Source organism: Coregonus clupeaformis, chromosome 15 (assembly GCF_020615455.1).
Source record: "Coregonus clupeaformis isolate EN_2021a chromosome 15, ASM2061545v1, whole genome shotgun sequence".
Lineage (NCBI taxonomy): Eukaryota > Metazoa > Chordata > Actinopteri > Salmoniformes > Salmonidae > Coregonus > Coregonus clupeaformis.
Window position 1 is genome coordinate 10,193,365 of NC_059206.1, and position 13,714 is coordinate 10,207,078.

At 40.4% G+C, this 13,714-nt stretch overlaps 1 protein-coding gene across 4 annotated transcripts in view; it reads left to right on the top strand.

Annotated features, from left to right (window-relative positions):
* Positions 1-10,340: 10,340 nt before the first annotated feature.
* onecut2 (one cut homeobox 2) overlaps positions 10,341-13,714 on the top strand; it is a 30,733-nt gene continuing 27,359 nt past the window's right edge. For 2 of the 4 annotated variants that reach the window (XM_041897322.1, XM_041897323.1), the window contains exon 1: positions 10,341-11,636. In XM_041897322.1, the coding sequence (XP_041753256.1) occupies positions 10,520-11,636 (1,117 nt within the window). In that variant the 5' untranslated portion in view covers positions 10,341-10,519. Of the gene's footprint in view, positions 11,647-13,714 lie in introns of all 4 variants that reach the window. The other 2 variants (XM_041897324.1, XM_041897325.1) reach the window with 1 other exon arrangement.

The following is a 13,714-nucleotide window of genomic DNA, read 5'->3' on the forward strand; positions in this document are numbered from 1 at the left end:
GAGGTCAGAGCTTTGTGATGGCCACTCCAATACCTTGACTTTGTTGTCCTTAAGCCATTTTTCCACAACTTTGGAAGTCTGCTTGGGGTCATTGTCCATTTGGAAGACCCATTTGCGACCAAGCTTTAACTTCCTGACTGATGTCTTGAGATGTTGCTTCAATATATCCACACAATTTCCTTCCTGATGATGCCATCTATTTTGTGAAGTGCACCAGTCCCTCCTGCAGCAAAGCACCCCCACAGCATGATGCTGCCACCCCCGTGCTTCACGATTGGGATGGTGTTCTTCGGCTTGCAAGCGACCCCCTTTTTCCTCCAAACATAACGATGGTCACTATGGACAAACAGTTATATTTTTGTTTAATCAGACCAGAGGACATTTCTCCAAAAAGTACAATCTTTGTCCCCATGTGCAGTTGCAAACCGTAGTCTGGCTTTTTTATGGCGGTTTTGGAGCAGTGGCTTCTTCCTTGCTGAGTGGCCTTTCAGGTTATGTCGTTATAGGACTCATTTTACTGTGGATATAGATACTTTTGTACCTGTTTCCTCCAGCATCTTCACAAGGTCCTATGCTGTTGTTCTGGGATTGATTTGCACTTTTCGCACCAAAATACGTTCATCTCTAGGAGACAGAACGCGTCTCCTCCCATGGTGTTTATAGTTGCGTACTATTGTTTGTACAGATGAACGTGGTACCTTCAGGCTTTTGGAAATTGCTCCCAAGGATGAACCAGACTTGTGGAGGTCTACAATTCTTTTTCTGAGGTCTTGACTGATTTCTTTTGATTTTCCCATGATGTCAAGCAAAGAGGCACTGAGTTTGAAGGTAGGCCTTGAAATACATCCACAGGTACACCTCCAATTTACTCAAATGATGTCAATTAGCCTATCAGAAGCTTCTAAAGTCATGACATCATTTTCTGGAATTTTCCAAGCTGTTTAAAGGCACAGTCAACTTAGTGTATGTAAACTTCTGACCCACTGGAATTGTGATACAGTGAATTATAAGTGAAATATTCTGTCTGTAAACAATTGCTGGAAAACTTACTTGTGTCATGCACAAAGTAGATGTCCTATCCGATTTGCCAAAACTATAGTTTGTTAACAAGAAATGTGTGGAGTGGTTGAAAAATGAGTTTTAATGGCTCCAACCTAAGTGTATGTAAACTTCCGTCTTCAAATGTATTGTGTATATAAAATATTACATACTACAATATTCTACTTTTACACTGGATCAGAATTACATTTTATATTTACATTTACGTTATTTAGCAGACGCTCTTATCCAGAGCGACTTCCAGTTAGTGCAGTCATCTTAAAACAGCTCAGACAACCACATCACAGGCATAGTCAGCACAAAGCAGCTGTCAGTAAAGTCAGCGTCAGTAAGAAAAGAGAAGTGCCAGTGTAACTGCAAGAATACTAAGCATATTATGGCAGGCTTATTTTAAAGGCTGGCTATTTTGCATTCTTATAGGGGTCTGTTACCACTCTGTTAATCATGTTCACACCATATAATAATGACATAAATTCACCAATAAGACATTCTGGAACAACACAATATAAGGACCGACCACAAGATGACTAACCTTTATCATCAGTTTTCAGTCATGAAGACATTTGGTGATTTCGTTTTTTTGTTCAGGTGGGAATAGTGGCCGGACCAGAGCAGACTGAATTAGGTAGATAGGATAATCAGTCTGCTACCCCTCCACTAACGTCAATGTGTTCATTTAAAAGCCTTTGGAGAAAACATGTCATCTCAGTCCCCAACCCTTCCACTGACAGAACAATTAACCAACTGGGATAAGGTGTTCATTCCTGGTCTGTGCATAATGCAGACAGAAATTATGCAAAGCACCTCCTGAGATCAAGAGTCCTCTGGCTTCAGAGGAAAGAGGGGGTCGGGGGTCGGGCAGGAAGTACCCTCCCTCTGTGTTATAGAAGAAGAAGACACAGGAAGAGTGAGTGTGTGTGTGTGTGTGTGTGTGTGTGTGTGTGTGTGTGTGTGTGTGTGTGTGTATCTGTGTGTGTGTGTGTGTGTGTGTGTGTGTGTGTGTGTGTGTGTGTGTGTGTGTGTGTGTGTGTGTGTGTGTGTGTGTGTGTGTGTGTGTGTGTGTGTGTATCTGTGTATCTGTGTGTGTGTGTGTGTGTGTGTGTGTGTGTGTGTGTGTGTGTGTGTGTGTGTGTGTGTGTGTGTGTGTGTGTGTGTGTGTGTGTGTGTGTGTGTCTGTCTCAGTCACTGTCCTTGGTTATCAATTCTAAACATCAAACTCACTGTTGTAAAAAAAATAAGATGACAATGACTTGATGTATTTGACCACATTTAACTCACACAATGGACACAGTTTGTTTCTATTAGATAACAGTCCCCGTTGGAGCAGGTCAGACCCTGATGATCCAATCACAGCAGGATACAGTTGTGTGCCCAGTCAACAGTGAGGGCTCGATTCAATCAGATCCACTTTAGACGACATTTACATAGCGGTTGTTTTGGCGGACGTTGCCATTGGCTGCACGGAGTCACATTAAGAGAAATCCCATGCAGCCTTTGTCTACAAGTTCCAACACTGGAATGTGAGACGTAACAGATTCCACAATAGAAATGTAAAGGTTCCGATTGAGGCGACATATCGTTTACCATGAATGCAGTCTCCACTAAAGCGGGAACGTCCCCTTTAAATTTCAATCACGATAAGGATAGTTTTTCTCTAAGTAATTTCTTAGTAAAAATTAATTGTTAAATTATTTGTTAAAAAAAATGAATTTTTCAATTATGTTTTTGTGCAAAAGCATTTAACAAATGGTTGGTTACTAGCTACAATCTCGATTTATACTGATTTGCATATTCCATATTAACAGTAGGCAACCTCAAAGTAGCCAATCCCACATGGTTATTGACGCTTTACCTGGAAACTGTCTCTATTAGCCTATAACAGCAGAAAAACAACAACAGGTCAATTGCAACAAAAAAATGGCATACTACGTTCATAGTCTATTTGTTTTAGCAATTATTTATTTGGAATTAAAAAGTGACTTTACAACAATACAGAGGAATCATCCTGGTGTGAAGGACATTGAACCCATATAATAAAAATAGCACACATACTTATTTAATTTCAAGCCTGAAGATTTGACATTATTTCTGCTTCTTTTTATTATGACTTCATATACCAATTCTAAGAGAATCTGGTTTCAAAATCAACATGATGTCTGTAGGCTATTTGTAAAACACATGATATAGTCTGTAATTTACTCTGTAATTGTCGTCAACGACAAGTCCAATAAATTAGTAAAATTATGATGTGTATGTGGTTTAATAAACATAACTGTTGTGGACGTTCTATGTGTTCTATGTTTTATGTTCTATGTCTACTATGTGTTCTATGTTCTATGTCTTCTGTGTTCTATGTTCTATGTCTTCTGTGTTCTATGTTCTATGTCTTCTGTGTTCTATGTTCTATGTCTTCTGTGTTCTATGTTCTATGTCTTCTGTGTTCTATGTTCTATGTCTTCTGTGTTCTATGTTCTATGTCTTCTATGTTCTATGTTCTATGTCTTCTATGTTCTATGTTCTATGTGTCACATAAAAGGCCTGAGTGGTCGTCCTGTCCTGTGCTGTCATACCCTGTTCTGTGCTGTCATACCCTGTCCTGTGCTGTCATACCCTGTTCTGTGGCTGTGCCTGGTCAGCAGGCAGCTTGGTGGTCTGTGTGATAGAGGGGGTTAAATATCAAAGGTCAGGAGTCAGGAGGAGAGTGTTTGTATTTGCCTGCTGAGACTAGGTACAACAACCCTGGGAGAAGTTAGGTACAACACTGTGTACCTACGGAGTGAGAGCCCTTTAAACACAGCTAGTTTTAAAACCTAGAGAGGAAACATGGTTGAATATAGTAGTTGAATAGATAACACAATTATAGATCTTTCTATACAAGGGAACCTAAAACTATGTACAGTGTTGGAGAGGAAACGCCACAGAATTAAATTGAACTCCAGTATTATATTGAATATTGTATCGCATTGGAACACTTTGACGGGGTGTTGAATAGGCTAGATAACACAATTATAAATATTTATATGCAAGGCAACAACAACAAACATTTGAGTGAGTGAGGATTGTCAGAATACAGTATATTTAGAAGATACATATACATACACATCAGGTGATAGCTAACATTGGTAATAGTTTACCCAAACTTCTGGACAAAGGCTTCTCCACTCAAAATTGTTTGACTCAAAATTGTGGCTTTAAACTAATGTAGATAGATACACAGTTGTCTTTAAAAGCTGTTGAATGGATAACATCTCTGTCATATAATAATAATAATAATAATTATTATTAGACAGAATGCCCTTCAAAGCATCATGCTGAAAACAACAGGTCATCGAGGATGGAGATTCTAAATATTGAGAAGAAGATTTTGTAAGCCAACGTTTTTTATAGGCTGTACTTCACTCGTGATCTGTTGGCGGTAAACCAGTGTAGCCCAGAGTCATATATTTAGACGGTAATGTTGTTAGTCAGACTTGATCATTATTTAAGTTTACTACAAAGTATAACAAACAAGTTGCTGATAATAAAAAAAAACGTATAATTTCCCTAAAGTTATTCTACTGGCGCAACTACGTATAGGCTATAGTGTTTTATTCGTTTTATATTAGTTGTCATTATAACCGTATTGCATAAGCGTCATGCTGCACACGTTTAGGACAGTCACATACCTCAGTGTGAAGGTTAAATGTATCATGTATAATATTGCATGTATAATGAGCTCCAAAACGAAGCAGTGTACATATATTGTTCTAATTGTTGCTGTCTTGCACGTGAATCAATAATTAAATCAAATGTTATGATTAAAAGACCGCACGCCTGAGGACATTAAATAATCATGGCGTTGAGAGAGCGAGGACTCCTTTCCTCTCCTATTAATAAATTACGACTCCTGTCCTACTATGTGTATCTGTGTCTATCTGTTGCATTTCAAGGGCCTTGGGCTTTTCTGTATCATATTATTCATAAGCACATACCGTGATGTATTTCAAAATCATCGTTAATATTACACAAAATGGTCAACAACAAAATACCACGATTATGGACATTTCTGAATCGTTAGAGGAGCAGTCTCTTTTCAATGTTTTCAATCTGACTGACTGTAAATGACCAATTAAAGTATTTTTTTTGCAACTAACAACTATTACGCTTCTGCCCACCATGTATATCCTATTTATTCCCTTCATTGCATTAGCAGTCACATTCAACGTTTAAATATTGGAGTAAATTAATTTGTAATGTGTGTATCGTCATGAAATACATATATATATATACAATACGTAAAGTCATTAAGACTATTTATCACAAAACAAGAGTGATAAGGTATATTTCATTAACTATACCATGTTCGAAAATAAAACTTGTCAGAAAATATCAAAGAGTTTAAGATAGTCTAAATCCCTCATAGTTAGCCCTTTAATATAAGCAACACTAGGCTATATATCTCTTCCTTTAGAATAGGGATGCAAATTGAGATGGCGCTGCGGTCAAAACTTGAGTTCTATTCATCTCTCCTAAAGACGAGTAAAACATATTCTGTTGTGGCCTTTATTTTAAACAGATTTCACGCATAAACACAACGCGAACAATGAGGCCCCACGTCAAAGTTTGGAGAGAGAAGAAGAAGAAGAAGAAGAAGAAGAAGAAGAGGAAGAAGAAGAAGAAGGAGGAGGAGGAGGGGGGAGGAAGATGCATTTCCTTTCAGTACCCAGAAAGTAGTATAGTGTCAGGAAGTTTTTGTTAATATCTAACTATCTAAAATGATAGATATGTATGCCGAGGTGTAGGCTACAATATAAAAAAAAAGATGGATGAAGGATGAGGTCCACGTGTCTCCTGTTGAAAATAGAGGTTATTTGCGTTAAAACAGTAATTATTATTAGCAGTAATTAGCAGTAAAAAAAAAGAAAATCCAAGAATTTCACAAACCAGCTGCAGGCCTATCAGATGTTAGCTATTATTAGTAGCCTATGCATACCAAAACATTACTGGCTGATTAACGCAATGTAAGTCGTAGGCCTAATAATGATAATAATAATAATGATAATAATAATAATAATAATATTAATAATAATACATGCATAATAACAAGCATCGTAATGATAATATTATTATAATGGATTACAATTATAATGGTAATAATAACACATTAAGACGTGCATCACATATTTATAATCTATTTTATGACTTCAAGTTGCATTTATCCTAAAGTAGCATTAGTGCATATTTTTTTAATGGTTTAAGCTAGGATTCATTGGACACACACTTTAAGAGCAGCCTATTTGTGATTGAATGGAAATAACTGTGTCCCACTAAAGTTCAACCAAGCCATTCTAATGATTCTCTCATTTTCTTTGGTATACAATTTACACTGACTTTAAATTGAAACAAATAGCTTTTGAAGATCGACTTGGTTCATCACACATTGCGAACACGCACATTAGGATACATCACATACTTCTGCATAGCCCATAGAGGAGCCCATAGAGGACTGAGTGCGTCTCCCCGCCAGTCAGTCAGTCAAGTGCTGGCAGCCATCGTATAGAAAGAACCCCGGCCTAACTACCGCGATCTCCCCCCTCTCTCTCTCTCGTCACTAGACTGGTGAAGCTTTCCTTTTCTCTACCCTTCGTTTAAGAGCTGCTCATTGTATGTTTAGTCCACGAATGCAATGATAACAACATCATAAGCAAGAACCCCGGGCTGGTAACAAAGGAATGTGGGACACTTACCTAACGCCTTCTGAAACGGTGAACAAGGCATCGGGTGCTGTGTCATGGACTCACAACGCGGCTAGCTATAGCAGCGTAGGAACAGATGCAATGCAAAGCGCCAACTGATTGCCAGTAACGGTATAGATTAGCATGGGCTCCGCAGCACAATGATTCTAATCAATACTAGCCTAGTGCACTTGCTGAGCAGATGGCAGGAAAGACCAGGACAGAAATGAAAGAAACAAATAAGAAACAAATGTCGCAATCAACCCAGAATTATTCAGGCTTTTATTTTATACATTATCTTTCCTTTTGGTTTAGAAACTACCATTCTCAGAGGGACTTGCGCATTATGTTTTATTATCTATAGGCCTACATGTTAAACTGATTTTAGACTTTCAGGTATAATCTGTGAGGGGGATTGGATTTGAATTCGTGGCCGACTATATTTGCACCTATCTTGTTTTCTGACAGATTTTAGTGTGTCTGTATAGGCAGCTAATATTAATATTAGTCTACTTTCTAGGCTAATCGTAATCGTTCTTCATTTAGCAGAATGTCTTTGGAAACTTGTGACTTTACAGATTGAAAAATGTAATCTTTCGGTTCTTAAATTGATATAGACCCAGGCTACAAATTAGAATAAAAAATATATAAGCCTAGTTTTCACAGAGAACGTCAATTAGTTCAGTATTGTGATTTGTATATTAGCTAAATTACTGTACAGAGTAGTCAGCACACAAACCATTTTTTTCTCTCTCCATACATTGGGGGAAATTTAGGCTAATCGGTCATATAAAGTAGACCTAAGGACCAGATATAGAATAGCTTAGAAACCACGTTGATTCGGCCCCATTTTACAAAAGCCTACATTGATTTGTTGACTACTGTAAACAATTTCCAGCAGGAAGTATTTCGACGCATAGGTTGGAGTCCCAACATGGATATATATACAAAAAAATCCTCTCAAAAGATGTGAAAGCAAAGCGAGCCTAAACGTTTGTTGATCATTCAATCATAATATCCGCGGAAGGTAATTGTGTCGGTGGAGTGCACCACGCGCTGTCCAAACGACCAACAAAGGGGGAAAGGCCCCACAGGTACAATACTGTTGTTCCCCCAATTTGCGGTCTCGTCTGCTGCTAGCTGAAAGTTTGGAAGAGGCCCGTGCTCGAAGAGACCCCCTGCTCCTCCTTTGACAGCGGATCAAAAGACAAATAGGTCACGCTTTTCAGACTTCTGTCCTTATTCCTTAATTACAGTGTCTTCAAACAAAGCAACATCTGCGCAACTTCCAAACAAAATAGCAGCCTCCCGACCCAAAAGCAACTGCGGCTTCCGAGAAATCTGTTACTTTTAAATCTGTTCTGTTCAAACCAAATGGGACCAGTGCTGTTTCTTTGTGCCATCTCTCCGTGCTCTCAAAATACGTTTCTGTGTCACCCAATTATAATGGTGAATTTAGACATCACACTGAGAGTACAACTGCCTGCCTGCCTTGAAAGACCAAAGAGACAAAGATGTGGAGAATATATAAGGGTAAACATGAACAGGCCTGGGTATGGTGGAGAAGAGAGAATGTATAAGGGTGATTGGGTAAACTTCAACAGGCCTGGGTATGGTGGAGAAGAGAGAATGTATAAGGGTGATTGGGTAAACTTGAACAGGCCTGGGTATGGTGGAGAAGAGTGAATGTATAAGGGTGATAGGGTGTGTGTGTTTCAAGTTTTGTTAGTGTGTGCCTGTGTGAGAGTGGAGAAAAGAGAGAGTGAGAGAGAGAGAGAGAGAGAGAGACAGAGAGAGAGAGAAAGAGAGAGAGAGAGAGAGAGAGAGAGAGAGAGAGAGAGAGAGAGAGAGAGAGAGAGAGAGAGAGAGAGAGAGAGAGAGAGAGAGAGAGAGAGAGAGAGAGAGAGAGAATTTGGTCTAGTTTTCAGCGACTGACCTTGGAAATGTAATGAAAAGTGAACAGAAGGCTATCTGCACTTTGTTTTAGCATGTTACTCTTGTTAAGTCATAACATCACCATTACAGTTACAGCTCATAGGTCTATGTTGTATTGCTCTATATCTCTATATTTTGTCAAATTACCAAAGCAGTAGGAATGTAGACATTATGACTATAGCTCTTTGTTGACATAACCTAACTAAAGCCCACTGTAATAATAATAATAATAATAATATGCCATTTAGCAGACGCTTTTATCCAAAGCGACTTACAGTCATGCATGCATTCATTTTTTGTGTATGGGTGGTCCCGGGGATCGAACCCACTACCTTGGCGTTACAGGCGCCGTGCTCTACCAGCTGAGCTACAGAGGACCACAACTGTAGGCTAGAACTGGTTTATTATTACAACATTAACCATAACATGAATAATGAAAGTGCAATTTATTAATCTAATGATGCACCCACTGGTCATCCTAAGTAGCCAATTCTAAATTATGTTTGTTATTGTAAGCCTATACGCAAAATCTATTCAAATATATCTATTCATGGACCAATGTTGACCATATGCCTATTTAGCCAATGTTATCAATAAAGTAAAACTGAGAGGAGTTACAGAGAGGAAGGGGTTACAGAGAGGAGTTACATGGGAGGAGGAGTTGCAGAGAGGAATTACAGAGAGGAATTACATGGGAGGAGTTACAGAGAGGGGTTACAGAGAGGAGTTACAGAGAGGAAGGGGTTACAGAGAGGATTTAAATGGGAGGAGTTACAGAGAGGAGTTACAGAGAGGAGTTACAGAGAGGAGGAGTTACAGAGAGGAGTTACAGAGAGGGGTTACAGAGAGGAGTTACAGAGAGGAGTTACAGAGAGGGGTTACAGAGAGGAGTTACAGAGAGGAAGGGGTTACAGAGAGGATTTAAATGGGAGGAGTTACAGAGAGGAGTTACAGAGAGGAGTTACAGAGAGGAGGAGTTACAGAGAGGAGTTACAGAGAGGAGTTACAGAGAGGAGTTACAGAGAGGGGTTACAGAGAGGAGTTACAGAGAGGAGTTACAGAGAGGAGGAGTTACAGAGAGGAGTTACAGAGAGGAGTTACAGAGAGGAGTTACAGAGAGGAGTTACAGAGAGGAGTTACAGAGAGGAGTTACAGAGAGGAGTTACAGAGAGGAGTTACAGAGAGGAGTTACAGAGAGGAGTTACAGAGAGGGGTTACAGAGAGGAGTTACAGAGAGGAGTTACATGGGAGGAGGAGTTACAGAGAGGAGTTACAGAGAGGAGTTACATGGGAGGAGGAGTTACAGAGAGGAATTACAGAGAGGAGTTACAGAGAGGGGTTACAGAGAGGGTTTGAGAAGACATTTATACTTTCTGACATTACACTCCAGATGCAAGAGATGCGTATAAATCTCTACCAACCCTTATATCTGACTGGCACTCTACCCAGTAAACATGGATATTGGAGAGGCAGCCAATGAAAAGCCTTTGTTTAAACCAAAGAGCGACTGTGGGTGGTCAAATCAGCCTTCCTTAACAAAGAATCCCCTCCCCGCCAGCGGGTTAGGCTGTCCGTTCAGCAAGCCCATCCTGGACAGTTCCAGCTCCCTAAACAGAATACGTAGGAGGAGGAGAGGGCTCGGACATGGATATAGGAAGACTCAGCACTGGCCCGTCTGATAGAGATCGGTAATTTTTTATTTATAAAAAAAAACAAAAACCGAGAGGCCTTAGAGAAAAGAAACCGAAGGAATTGGCAAACCCATCCCGGCACAAAATATTAAATAGATCAATGGACTGAATGAGGGCTGAATGAAGACTGCCTATAACGCCTATCGATGCCTGGCCAAGGATCTGGATGCTTACGGCATGAACCCAGAGATGACAATGGACAGCATTGGCAATCTGCATGGCGGACTGAGCCATGACCAGGACTTGATGAACAGCCACAGCCCCCATCACACCCGGAACGCGGGGGCTTCTTTGCGGTTACATCAGGATCTGGCTGCGGCATCGTCGCGGTCCGTCATGGTGTCCAGCATGGCAACGATTCTGGACGGATCCGGAGAGTACCGACCAGAATTGTCTCTCCCGCTCCATCACGCTATGAGCATGCCGTGTGATACGTCCCCACCGGGGATGGGCATGAACGGCACATACACCACGTTAACTCCACTTCAACCCTTACCCCCCATTTCAACCGTTTCGGACAAATTCCACCATCCGCATCACCATCACCACCACCACCAGCGTCTCTCTGGGAATGTAAGCGGGAGTTTCACGCTGATGAGGGACGAGAGGTGTTTACCAGCAATGAACAACCTCTACAGTCCCTATCATAAGGACATGACCGGGATGGGTCAGAGCTTATCCCCCCTGGCCAGCAGCCCTCTTGGCAATGGCTTGGGCTCCATTCATAATACCCAGCAAAGCCTCCACAACTATGGCACACATGGGCACGACAAGATGCTAAGCTCCAACTTCGATGCCCACACTGCCATGCTGGCCAGGGGGGATCAGCACCTCTCACGAGGCCTCGGTGGCCCCACGGCAGGTATGATGCCGCACTTGAACGGGATGCACCACAGCGGGCACCCGGGCCACCCTCAATCCCACGGGCCTGTGTTGGCTTCCAACCGGGACAGACCGCCCTCCTCCTCGGGACAACAAGGTAACAACTCGGGGCAGCTTGAAGAGATCAACACCAAAGAAGTGGCACAAAGGATCACAGCCGAACTGAAGCGGTATAGCATCCCCCAGGCTATATTCGCTCAGAGAGTGCTGTGTCGCTCGCAAGGCACCCTTTCAGACCTCTTAAGGAACCCCAAACCTTGGAGTAAACTTAAATCTGGAAGGGAGACCTTTCGAAGGATGTGGAAGTGGCTACAGGAACCCGAGTTTCAGAGGATGTCGGCCCTACGGCTTGCAGGTAAGACAAGGTATCCTCAATAAAAACAGATCCGTCTCTGCTGCTGGTTGCTGCCTGTCCGCCTGCCTTCCTCTGCTCGTAGTCAGGCAATAGCCTTGCACTAAAACACAGTTCAGTATCTATCTATCTATCTATCTATCTATCTATCTATCTATCTATCTATCTATCTATCTATCTATCTATCTATCTATCTATCTATCTATCTATCTATCTATCTATCTATCTATCTATCTATCTATCTATCTATCTATCTATCTCTCTCTCTCTCTATCAATCTATACCTCTCTCTCTCTCTATATATATATATATATCTATACCTCTCACTGCTCCGAAGCCTAGATGAATGAATTTCGTCTAAATTACAGTAGTATTGTTATTATTGATCCATAATAACAATCGATATCAATGACAAGGTCCATTTTTTTATCTCCAATATTATTTCTCTATTTATAATAAGCTATTTATGGTGTTAATATTCTGTGTTTAGTGTAGCCTAAACCTTTTGGGGGAATTCTCTTTTAGTGACGAGCAAGTTCTTCTGATGAAATATCACGTGTGGTAATATTTTCATTTTGATATTATTTTCTTATAAAAATAGATAGATACAACCGCTTTTCAACATGTGCAGCGCTGAAAACAGCACCAGTCCCTTAATTTGAAACACCCCTCAAAATCGTAATAATTATAAACAATTTTGACGTTTGATTTTATGGGGGAGGCATATTAATTCTTTATAAATGTTATTGTATTTTTGTAAAAATGGAATAGACATATTTACACTTGTAGTCAGCAGCTTAAGGAATACTGTGTAAATGCATTGCTTGTACTTTTTCTGTGGGTGTTCTGTCAAGGAGAGGGAGAGAAACGAGAGAAAAATACATGGATACAGTTTCAGACAGAGAATGCGAAAGTGCTGTTGAGTGTGATGAGCTTTTTCCAATCAAAAGCCAGAGACGCGTTGAAAACGGGGCAAATACATGTATGGTTGGCGTCTAGTAAGGCTGGTGCCCCCTCTAGCGAGAACGCGTAGAACGACTAGACCGGCTTTCTTTTGTTCCGGCAATGCGAAAAAAAAATTACCCTCTCTTCCTCCGTTGGTTCCCTTTCATAATTTATTGTGGATTGTATTTACTAAGGTTTCTCGTTTTTCTTTTAGTTCACTGTTCTCAAGGTCCTCAAATTATATTGTTTAAATATGTAGTAGACTATATTGAAGCAAAAAAAAACATGGACTATTATTTCAGGAAAGGCTATTTATTCTTCACTGATTAATAACTCGATATAGCAAAGTCATCCTAAATGTTAACTATTACAGGCGTATAGGCTAAACATTTGTGTTCACAAGTATAGTGTGGAAAGTTGACTGTTTTGTCTAAATCTAAGGGGATTTTGCCTGATTGAAATGAGACTTAGAGAGGAAGATAGACCAGAGGCGAATAGTGGATCCATTTTTCTAATTATGCGCATTTTCTAAAAGGGCATTATCAACAATGCAGCCTGCTATACTGTAAGACCAAAACAACTACAACGTCAGAGATCATTTATATATAAATTCTTAATGTATTGATCAGAATAAGGGATTTATGACGAGACCATAATGCAATAACTAATACATTTTAGTCAGTTAGCAGACGCTCTTATCCAGAGCGACTCTGAGTAGTGAGTACTTACATCTTAATTTGTACTGGTCCCCCGTGGGAATCGAACCCACAACCCTGGCGTTGAAAGTGCCATGCTCTACCAAGTGAGCTACACCGGACAACACGTTGTTTAGCAGGAAAGATATTGGGTTGCTCCCCATATCCTATCTGTAATATATCTCCCTTCTATGAACAGTAAAATGCCAGGACCTAATGCACCAGGGCTTTGAATCAGGGCTTTTTAATATTCGTATTAGTTATGGAACGATTGTAAAATAATTGCCACCCATTAAATTATCACCAAATATAGCTTATCATTGCTAGCCTATATGATAGGGGAAAGGCCTTCCCTTCTTCCTATAGCTTACAGATGGCGGTTACTCTGCGGCCATGCAGCTCAGGGCTTTGGGGGAAGGTATTATGTGATCCGCTCGGCTC